Source organism: Somniosus microcephalus, chromosome 31 (genome assembly GCF_052327205.1).
Source record: "Somniosus microcephalus isolate GS21.2 chromosome 31, FLI_Smic_1.0, whole genome shotgun sequence".
Taxonomy (NCBI): domain Eukaryota; kingdom Metazoa; phylum Chordata; class Chondrichthyes; order Squaliformes; family Somniosidae; genus Somniosus; species Somniosus microcephalus.
The window spans coordinates 21523264-21534889 of record NC_141017.1 but is presented as its reverse complement, the minus strand read 5'-3'; the positions used below and the strand labels follow the sequence as shown (position 1 = coordinate 21534889).

Genomic DNA, 11626 nt, shown 5'->3' with positions numbered 1-11626 from the left:
GGCAACTCTGGATGGACGTATTCTTGGAGGTTTCATCGCATGAGCTCCGCCCCCAACTGCCCCGATCCACCCCTCCCCCAACCCTCCCGATCCACCCCTCCCCCAACCGCCCCGATCCACCCCTCCCCCAACCCCCGATCCACCCCTCCCCCAACCGCCCCGATCCAGCCCTCCCCAACCCCCGATCCACCCCTCCCCCAACTGCCCCGATCCAGCCCTCCCCCAACCCCCGATCCACCCCTCCGCCCAACCGCCCCGATCCATCCCTCCCCAACCCCCGATCCACCCCTCGCCCAACCCTCCCAATCCACCCCTCCCCCAACTGCCCCGATCCACCCCTCCCCCAACCGCCCCCGATCCACCCCTCCCCCAACCACCCCCGATCCACCCCTCCCCCAACCGCCCCCGATCCACCCCTCCCCCAACCGCCACGATCCACCCCTCCCTCAACCGCCACGATCCACCCCTCCCCCAACCTCCGATCCACCCCTCCCCCAGCCGCCCCGATCCACCCCTCCCCCAACCGCCCCGCTCCACCCCTCCCCCAACCCCCCCCCGATCCACCCCTCCCCCAACCCCCGATCCAGCCCACCCCCCACACTCCCGCCATTGGTTGTCCAACATCGCTAACATCATGGCTCCCCGCCTTCCCATTGACAATTGGATAGAAATTGGACCATTCTTGAGCATCAGTCAAATAGTCTTTCTTCTCATCTCCAATATTTTTATAACTAATAACTAATAAATGGAAGTGTTCAAAAAACGAAACGAAACACTTTTTTTTTTAAGACCCCAATGACATTTCTCTTGCTGTTGCTCGCAGCCGTGTCCTGGAGGATTAATCTTTAATTCCTGGAGACTCCCGGGAAATCCTGGAGGATTAACAATCTGACCCATGAGGTCTGGTTAAAAGTACATGTCAAGGAAGAATTAACCCCTCCGTCTCCCGAAGCAGAAGAATTGATCATTCCGAGTTTTGGGACGCACTACTGACTGAGTTTGGGAGCATCTCTCTCTGTCAAACTGCTGTGTTTTAATGTCAATAAATCAGCATTTTTTAGAAAAGTTATATCTTTATTTCAGCTTTTTGGAATTTGCAATCCTTTTTGTTGAGGTCTTTAAAAATTATAAAGGGGTGTGATTGGGTCGATAGAGATAAATGATTTCCTCTGGTGGGGGAATCCAGAACAAGGGGGCACAGCCTTAAAATTAGAGCCAGGCCGTTCAGGACTGAAATCAAGAAGCATTTTTTCCACACAAAGGGTCGTGGAAATCAGGCACTGTCTCCCCAAAAGGCCGTGGATGCTGGGGGCCAATTGAAATTTTCAAGACTGAGATCGATAGATTTGTGACAGGTGAGGGTGTCAAGGGATATGGAGCAAAGGCAGGTAAATGGAGTTGGGGTACAGATCAGCCAGGATCTAATTGAATGGCAGAGCAGGCTCGAGGGGTTGAATGGCCGACTCCTCTTCCTATGTTCATTTGTTAGAAATATTTAAAATTATGAAAGGATGGGGACAGGTTAGTTAGAATGATCCTGGCCGCGATTTCCCCGACCTCGGCGGGTCCGTGGCGGGCGACACCGGTGGCGGGTCCTGACCCCGCTGCTGGTTCCAGCCTGCTGTGTAGAATGATTTTACGTTGATTGGGCTTGTTAAGCCCGCCCAACGCGTTTGCCGGCCAATTAAAGGAAGTGGGTCTGATGACATCATTTGATCACGCTTATCGAGGCAATCACAGCACGCAGGGAGGTCCTCTTCCCTTCCAATGGGCGGAAGAGACCTCCGCGGGATACCAACGCAGCCTGGTTGCACATTGCACAGGAGGACACAAGCAGGGATATCGTCAGGAGGGCTCGGCTGCAGTGGCGCAAACCTTTCAATGATCTCAGTAGATCACGAAACGTGACTGCAAAGACACACTCAACCTCATCCTGCTGTGCCACTCATCAGATCCCCATCACTCTGCCTTCCCTACCCTACTCCTGCACATCCTTACTCACACCATCCCTCTCTATCTACATTATCACTTCCCCATCTCACTAGCCACCCCTCACACTCACCCTCATCCTCGTCCAATCATACCAACTAACAACACACAAGGGTAGGCACTTGGGTGTTTTAGCCAATGTTCATGAGGTCTCTGTTAATGTGGTGTCAAACATTGAAACCTTTATTTTCAACACTTTGTGTTCTTGGCCAGATTTGTGTGCACCCCTGGAAGTGGCTTAGTGAGTTGCAGTGAATGGTGAGACATAACAGTAGCCCCCACCACCCCACCCCACCCACTCCCCGCAATGGTCATGAGTGTGAAAGGAATGGCTTGGGCATTGTAGGGATGCTTTATGGTGTTGGTGTGGGGTGGTGCCAACCTGGCGCATCATGTGGCAGCCAGGGTGTACAGCATCAAGTGAAGTAAATCTGGCCATGGTGAAGCCATCCCTGGCCTCCCGGGCAGCAATGTGGTCGGGTGCTGATGCCCTCTGTCCTGTGCATCATAGGCTGATTGTGGAGAAGGTAGATGTTGTTCTTGGTGCTGCTGGTGTGCCTAGTGCTGCTGGTGTTGGGGATGATCGTGGTGGGATTCTGAGGACCAAGGTGAGATAGTTTCAAGAGCACCGATGCTGATGTAATAGATGGCAGGTGAACTTGAGATGACAGAAGCAATCTGTCAATGGTGAGAGAGGTTGTTTCAATGAGGTGACACTGGATAGAGAGTTTGCTCCAAACACTTGTAACCTGCATAAAGCTCAATCTGTCTTCCAAATGCAGTAAGCAACAGTTTCTGAGCTTGGAAAGTGAACAGCTGTGAGATGGGAGCTTTTATAGCACATCTGCAGCTGTCAAGTAATGAGATGATTTAATGGTCATACAACTCCCGAACTCCTTACCTGACATGATCCCCGAGCAGTGTGGACCCCATGGACGACCTCGTAAAATGTAAAGGTGAGCTCAAAATACTTTTTAATGGGCTGTTAACAAGGTCATAATGACCTGAATTGCCTCCCCCGCCACTGTGTGTCGGGTCTGTTCAGCCCTGACACACCCGACATCTGGGAAAGTCGCGTGGCGACGGGTTGATAGCGGATTCCCAACCCGCTGTCATAAAATAAATGTTCCCACCTGACCCGCCACCGATCGCGCCGGCTGAGCCCCCCCGAAAAATTCCCCCCACTGTTTCCAGCAGTTGAGGGGTCAAGAACGAGAGGCCATAGATAGAAGATTCAATGCAAAAGAGTTAGAACAGAGGCCAGGAGAAACTTCTGCACACACAGAGTTGTGAGTCTGTGGAATTCACCTCCAGGGTTAGTGATTGAGGCAGAAACTACGGCAACATTCAAGATGAGGTTGGATAAGTGGCTGAAGGAATTTGGGGTGAAAGGAGGGTTGGAACTAAGTGGATGTGATTAGAACTATTTGCTCGTGTGGAGGTTAAACACCGACACGGACTGGTTGGGCCGAATGGCCTGTTTCCATGTTGTATTTCTGGGCAGGATAGTTCCAACATCTTTGTAAAGTCCATTCTCATCGCTGCAGCAAAGAGGATGATGGTCTTCACTTCTCCATCTGTTCTACCTACGTCGCACAACCGGCGAGAGGAGAGCAGCTTCATCATTGCTCCGAGCTCTGCATCAAAATGGAAAATAAATTCTTATGATCGTGTTCACTGAGATAACTCCGGGCTAGAAAATAAACTTGGGGAACAGGATTTGGTCTGAAGAGAACCTAATACAGAGAAACAAGATGGGAGCACTGGAACCTTCAGAAATCGAGTGAGGGGCTGAGGCCTACAGCACAGTAGGTCAAAGTTCACAAGTGTAGTAGGCTTAGAAATCTGAATCACCGTGAATTCATTTAAATAAATGAGTTAATACCAGCATTAAAATAACACCGACTGGAAAATCTGGGTACAGTCCCAACCACTTAAACCGTCCCTGCTCATCACAGGCAGCCACCTATATCGGACAAATGGCGCTAACCACTCACCATCACCATACGCGTCAACTACAAGGGTGACACTTATAACATATTAAATGGGCCAGCTATTTCAGGCAGGTCAATAAATACAAAAAGAAAACACTGCAGATGCTGGAAATCTGAAATAAAAACAGAAAATGCTGGAAATACTCAGCAGGTCAGACAGCATCTGTGAAGAGAGAAACAGAGTTAACGTTTCAGGTCGATGACCCTTCATCAGAACTGGAAAAAAGCAGGAAATGGAACAGATTTTTAAGCAAGTGTAGGGGCTGGGAAATGAGGGAGAGGATGAAAGAACAAAAGGGAAGGTCTGTGATAGGATAGAAGGCAGGAGAAGTTAAGAGACATTAAGAGATATTCAAGGCGAGAGGAGGTGGTAATGGGACCGGTTAAGAAACAAAGGATGGCTCTAGATGAAGTGTGAATTGCGCTGGCAGAATGAAAGACAGCTGCCCTGTGGGAGAGAAGAAAAAAAGACAAAGAGTGTGGATAAAAAATATATATATGATAGGGGCCGAGGTTATGATCTGAAATTGTTGAACTCTGTGTTGAGTCCAGAAGGCTGTAAAGTGCCTAATCGAAAGATGAGGTGCTGTTCCTCGAGCTTACGCTGAGCTTCCGTGGATCAATGCAAGAGGCCGAGGATGGTGAGGTCTGAGTGGGAATGGAGCGGAGAATTAAAGTGACAGGCCACCGGAAGCTCGGGGTCCCCCTTACGGACTGAACAGAGGTGTTCCGCGAAGCGGTCACCCAATCTGCCAATAAATACTTACCCCGAGCTTACCCATTGAAAAAGCTCGGCCTTTTTCAGGCAAAGTCGGGACTTCAAGCAGTTTCAATCAGCTGTTTGTTAAAGTGCGATTCCCTTAGTGATGAGATTCTGGATGTAACTGCTGACGATTAGGAGAGGCCATTGCTAAGTGAGACTTTCTGTGTTTAATATGTCGATTACTTACCTTTTTGGTTTGACTGTCCGCCATCTGTAGCGGGAAAATCACGTAAACTCCAACGGCCCCCGCTATAAGCGGAGGGGCCTGTGCTGATATCGTGGCCCCAATTTGGGGGGGTTTACAAAGCCTGAAGACTGAGGCAGGTCAGGAAATCCACAGCGTTGACGTCATGGGAAAGAATGAGTCTTGATTTCAAAGCCGTGAGGGTGATTGGAGGTAGTACATGTAAATTCCTGACACAGTAGCAGGGTGGGGGGGTGGTGTAGCGAGAGTGCGCAGGCCAGCCAATCTACAGCGAAGGAGAAATTAAAGTGAAAGTTCGGGAAGCCCCTGATCATTGTAATAGAGACAAAACAAGGTGGTGATGAAGAGTTTGATACTTTGCTGCCTCTACAGATTCAATCAGCTGGTTTAAAAATACATCAATATAAGATAGTCACCAATAAATTCAATAAGGAATTCAGGAGTAACTTCTGTACTCAGAGACTGGTTAGAATGTGGAACTCGCTACCACGGGGAGTAGTTGAGACAAATAGCGTAGATACATTTAAAGGGAAACTAGATAAACACATGAGGGAGAAAGGAGTAGAAGGATGTGAGGTGAAGAGGGCTGGGAGGAGGCTCGTGTGGAGCATAAACACCGGCATGGACCACTCGGGCCCAGTGGCCTGTTTCTGGGCCGTATGTATTCTATGCAACATTTCTCAGCGGCTCAAATTTCTAATATATGCTGAACACACACAGCCCAAAGTGTACAATTCTTCACTTTCAGCGTGGATTGGGACAGTCAGAGACTTCAGTCAGTGACGGGGAACGTGTAGCATTGGTTAAGATGCAGAACCCGGTCTCTTGTTATCACAGGATCACCTTTCGGCCCCGGTGGGCTCATCAGTGAGGCTGCAGTTCAAAGTTGATGGTGGTGATGAGAATGAAGTAAAGGAAACCACAGTGATTGGGTCTCTGTAACCAAACGAATGGGTAACTGAAGTCAATGTTGATATGGGAAGCCAAGCTCTAGGGCCAGCTGAAGAAAGCAGAGTCTGAATATAGAAGGCAGTGCTTCGGCTAACTTACAAGAATTCTGTTTTTGACTTGACTAGAGAAGCTGGGATTGTTCTCCTTTAGAGCAGGGAAGGTTAAGGGGAGATTTAATAGAGGCGTTCAAAATTATGAGGGGTTTTGATAGAGTAGATAGGGATAAGATGTTTCCACTGGCAGGAGCGTCGGTAACCAGGGGACACAGATTGAAGGTAATTGGCAAAAGATCCAGTGGGGAGATGAGAAGAATTTTTTTATGCAGCGAGTTGTTGTGATCTGGAATGCACTGCCCGAAAGGGCGGTGGAAGCAGATTCAATAGTAACTTTCAAAAGGGAATTGGATAAATAGAGTCATATAGTCATAGGGTACTTGGAAAAAGAAAAATTTGCAGGGCTATGGGGAAAGAGCAGGGGGCTCGAGTCATTGGATTGCTCTTTCAAAGAGCCAGCACAGGCATGATGGGCCGAATGGGCTCCTTCTGTGCTGTATGATTCTAAGTGGGGAAATTTAGATCGTGCCCCCTTTGGGGCGATAACTTCGTTGGGGCACTACTTTTAGCGTCCCGAAAAAATTAGCAACCCCGCGCCGAAATTCAATGGTAGCGCCCCACGCAGGAGGCGGGGCACCACTGGAAGTGCTCCCCCTCCCTCTTGGGGCGCTCCCATTGAATATCGCGGCGCTACGTGCAACAGCGCCATGCGCACCGACACATAGCGCCACTGTACAGCAGGCCTCCCTCCCCTGATTAAAGGGGGGGCCCTAGCGCAGTACGCACCAGGGCCCTGCTGGACCACCGGGGAGCAGGGTGTCGGTTAAGAGCCCGGCACTCAAGAGGAGTGACCGATCGCGGCCAGCACCCCGCAGAAGGAGGTGAGAGGGGGCAGGTGCTGGCAGGCGGCCCACAAAAAAATTGCCGCCCGGCACCTGCCCTTTAATTATTGCTGCCCCGCCCGCAAGAACGCCCCTGACCCTGCCGGACATGGCGTCCGGCGGTAGGTCAGCGGGCGCGAGCGGGGCACTGCGCACGGCGATGCCATCATCGCCGGAGCACAGCGCCGTGACGCGATACCAGCTATTACCGCCGCTAACCTCCCACTGAATTTCGCAGGAGGCGTTAGCGGCACCGTGCCCGGGCAGGAGTTGCTTTGCACCCCATTACCGTACCCTAGGGGTGATAACGGGAGGCGCAAAGCAACCAAATTTTTCCCCCTAAGATTTTATGTTATGACCCGAGACCCACTCACCAACATGGCTGTCATTGTGGTGGCTGTATTCTCCGGTGAAGCCTTTGCCCTGCACGTCTTGGCAAACCATTTCTGGTACTCGGCCCTCACCTTAAGGCAAGATACAACACACAGTCATTACTCCGGCAATAGTTAACCGAATTTGAACAATTAGAATTTCTGGGATCTTGTCACATTATTATTGTTTGGAGTTAACGTGCTCTTGGTATAAATTATGTGGAATTTAAACAGAGTTAATTTATACAGTGACTACACTTCAAAAGTACTTCATTGGCTGTGCATGAGGTCGTGAAAGGCGCCATATAAATACAAGTCTTTTGTTCTTTATGTATCGCTGGTCGAAACTCCTGTGACTGATACTTCCTGCAATAAATTACACTTCCTCTGCTTATTGTAAATTTTCTCAGAATAGAACAGAACAGAAGGAGGCCATTCAGCCCATTGAGTCTGTGCCGGCTTTTCCGAAGAGAATCAAGTTTTTTTTTATTCATTCACGGATTGTGGGCGTCGCTGGCAAGGCCAGCATTTATTGTCCATCTGTAATTTCCCTTTGAGAAGGCGGTGGAGAGCCCTGTTTTGCAACTGAGTAGCTTGCTAGGCTGTTTCAGAGGACAGTTAAGAGTCAACCACATTGCTGTAGCTTTGCAGTCACATACAGGCCAGGCCAGATAAGGACATTAGATTTCCTTCCCTAAAAGACACCAGTGAACCAGATGGGTTTTCTTTACTACCTTTTATATTCCAGTTTTATTTCATCAACTGAATTGTAAGTTCTCCAGCTGCTGTGAGTGGGTTTATGAACTCGTGTCTCTGGATCATTAGTTCAGGTCCCTGGATTACTAGCCCAGTAACATAACCACGATGCTACTGTACCAGTTAGTCCCATTGCCCTCCACTCTTCTCCATATCCCTGCAATTTTTTCTCTTTCAAGTATTTATCCAGTTCCCTTTTGAAGGTTACTATTGAATCTGTATCCACCGCCCTATCAGGCAGTACATTCCAAATCCTAACCACTCGTTGCGTAAATAAGTTTTTCCTCATGTCGCCTCTGGTTCTTTTGCCAATCACCTTAAATCTGTGCCCTCTGGTTATCGACCCTTCAGCCATTGGAAACAGTTTCTCTTAATTTACTCTATCTAAACCCTTCATGATTTTGAACACCTCTATCAAATCTCCTCTTAGCCTTCTCTGCTCCAAGGAGAACATTCCTGGCTTCTCCAGTCTATCCACATAACTGTAATCCTTCATCCCTGGAACCATTCTAGTAAATCTCTTCTGTACCCTCTCCAAAGCCTTCACCTCCTTCCTAAAGGTCACCTCTGTGAGACGCCCACTTTATAACTGAATGTGTAGGAAAGGCTGAAGATGTTTGTATGAAATAAGAATGAAACTCTTCATCATATTCAATACCAATTGTCACTTTCTGAAAGACTGTTTATCGCAGAAGGTTCCAGGTACTATCCCTGGTCTGTGCTGAACTTGCTGATCACAGACGGGGCATAATTTGGGGGCTACAGTTGTCCTCAGTGAGGGTTAGTAAGGGAGGCGAAGCAATCAGCCGGCACTCCCGCTCCCGAGCACTTTTCAGTGTTCCCCGTCGAAAAGAGGGTGCCTGACGACGGAAGGACAGAGCTTGACACTGTTGCTCCAATACCATGCCTGCATTCACTGCCTGGTCTCACGACTAAAGAGTGGCCACTCAGACACGGGCCTGGAGAGCACTCATGGAGCCGAACCCCAGTCCTTGCCAGCTCTGTCAGGAGAGGGGAACAGGAGGAAGGACTTCGATTCCACAAGATGGTACCTGTCCTATCAGCTTAAAACCGAACGAGGCAATATTCCCTACCTTGGGATTTAACACACAGAGGAGGATGAAGATGAAGGTGCCCTGGAAACTGTTGACGATGGTGAAAAAATAGGCCATCACCCCGGCTTCTTCCTGAAGCTGAAACAATCCAAAAATCCAAGTACAGCCCAGGACAAACACCTGCGCAATGGCTTTAAACGTCAGCATCCTGCAACAAAGAGAGATCGGTGAGATACAGCACTGTGGGTGGCAAGGAGGACTTCAATGTCCATCACCCAGACTGGCTCGGTAGTACCACCACTGACTGAGCTGGCCGAGTCCTGAGCACTAGGCTTACGGCAAGTGGTGAGAGAACCAACATGAGGGAATAACCTATTTGACCTAGTTTATGTGTGGGCAGATGTGTCTCTCCATGACAGCATTGTAGGAGAGACCACCGCACAGTCCTTGTGGAGACCAAGTCCGTCTTCACACTGAGGACACCCTCCATCGTGCTGTCTGGTACTGCCACCATGCTAAGTTGAAATGAATAAAACAAAATCTAGCAGCTCAAAACTGGGCCATCAGCAGCAGCATAATTATATTCTACCACAATCTGTACCCTCATGGCTCAACTTATCCCTCACTCTACCATTACCATCAAGCCAGAGACCAACCAGCACCAACCTGGTGAAGGTACAACACAGGACTACATGCACGCTGCACAGTGGAAGCAACATGCTCTAGACAGAGCTAAACGATCCAACAAATCAAAGCTTTGCAGTCCTGCCACATCCAGTCATGATTGGCTGTGGACAATTAAGCAACTAACGGGAGAAGAAGGTTCCATGAACATTTCCATCTTCAACAATGGCGGAGCCCAGCAAAAGACAAGGCTGAAGCATTTGCAACCATCTTCAGCCAGAAGTGCCAAGTGGATGATCCATCTTGGCCTCCTCCTGAGGTCACTAGCATCACAAAAACCAGTCTTCAGCCAATTTGATTTATTCCACGTGACATCAAGAAACAGCTGAGTGCACTGGACATGGAAAAGGCTACGGGGCAACGTGATGGGTGCAGTGGTGAAGACCTGTGCTCCAACACTAGCCGCACGTCTAGCCAAGCTGTTCCAGTACAGCTACAACATTGGCATCTACCCAACAATGTGGACAATTGCCCTGGTGTGACCTGTCCACAAAAAGCAGGACAAATCCAACCCGACCATTTATCACCCGATCAGCCTACTCTCAATCATCAGCAAAGTGTCTTCAACAGTGGTATCAAGTGACAACAATTCACCAATAACCTGCTCACCGAGGCTCAGTTTGGGTTCTGTCAGGACCACTCGGTGCAGACCTCATTGATGCCTTGGTCCAGATGTGAGGTAGGCATGACTGCCTTTGACATCAAGTCAGCAATCAACCAATTATGGCACCAAGGAGCCCTAGAAAAACTGAAATCAATGGGGATCAGGAGAAAAAGTTCCACTGTCTGGAGTCACACCTAGCACAAAAAAAATGGTTGTGGTTGTTGGAGGCCTATCATTTCAGCCCCAGGACATCGCTGCAGGAATTCCTCTGGGCAACACCATAGGCCCGCATGTCGCAAGACCTGGACAACATCCAGGCTTGGGCTAGTAAATGGCAAGTAACACTTGCATCACACAAGTGACAGGCAATGACGATTTTAAACAAGTGAGAGCCTAACCACTCAGGCACTGTGGTATGCCTTGACTGGTTACTGAAAGATGGTACCTCTGACAGTGCAGCACTCTCTCAGTACTGTACTTAAGTTTCGATCTAGATTATGGGCTCACGGATAAAAGCTTAAACCCATGATCTTCTGACTCAGAGGCAAGAGTGCTACCACTGAGCTATGGCGAGTTAAACCTTGGTCTTTGGCCTGTGGAACTCTGGCCTTTCACCTTGGGACACCGACCTTTCACCTTTGTGACTTGGGTTCAAGTTGAGTCCAAGGCATTGGAGAAAAGTCTTCTGACTACTTGCTGCAAGGTGCTGCCATGAAATGAGCTGTGGCAACCTCTACAGTTCCCAGCGGATGTGGCCTACCACATAAGATGGCACCGGATTGGCAAACTCATTCACAGCACTGTGACTGTGATGTTTAAGTGTAGATTTATTCATGATTTCTGATCTGCACACTGACTTTATTGACCAGAGTTGAAATGTGTGTCAAGTTTTTAATCTTTACCTTTAAATAATGCTGACCTTTTAGATGTAAAGTTTATAGAATCATATAGAGCAGAAGGAGGCCATTCGGCCCATCGTGCCTGTGCCGGCTCTTTGAAAGAGCCAATTAGTCCCACTCCCCTGCTCCTTCCCCACAGCCCGGCAAATTTTTCATTTGATAAACCTTCCTATAAACGTCAAAATATTTATCTGTTCCCAAGTTTTCTGTAAAGTCCGAGACGCGGTGACACTCACCTTGTGTCCTGAAGTTTGGACACTTGAGTGTCGCGCTTGGAAACTTCTTCTCTCAATATCCAGAGTATTGTGAAGAACAGAACTGTGTTGATCTGTTGGAAGATTTGAAGACATGTGTTGGCTGAACATCAACAGATTCTGGTGGATTGTATCTGGAATCAACCCCTTTTTAACTCTTAAGTTCA

General features: G+C 48.8%; 1 protein-coding gene across 1 annotated transcript in view; it reads right to left on the bottom strand.

Annotated features, from left to right (window-relative positions):
• Nucleotides 1-1053: 1053 nt before the first annotated feature.
• Nucleotides 1054-11626, bottom strand: part of LOC147097619 (adhesion G protein-coupled receptor E3-like) — a 71031-nt gene continuing 60458 nt past the window's right edge. Inside the window, exons 11-14 of the mRNA XM_085971420.1 lie at nucleotides 11442-11533; nucleotides 9058-9226; nucleotides 7211-7300; nucleotides 1054-3626 (exon numbers count right to left, since the gene is read on the bottom strand). Of these exons, the coding sequence (XP_085827546.1) occupies nucleotides 3612-3626; nucleotides 7211-7300; nucleotides 9058-9226; nucleotides 11442-11533 (366 nt within the window). The 3' untranslated portion in view covers nucleotides 1054-3611. The remainder of the gene's footprint in view (nucleotides 3627-7210; nucleotides 7301-9057; nucleotides 9227-11441; nucleotides 11534-11626) is intronic.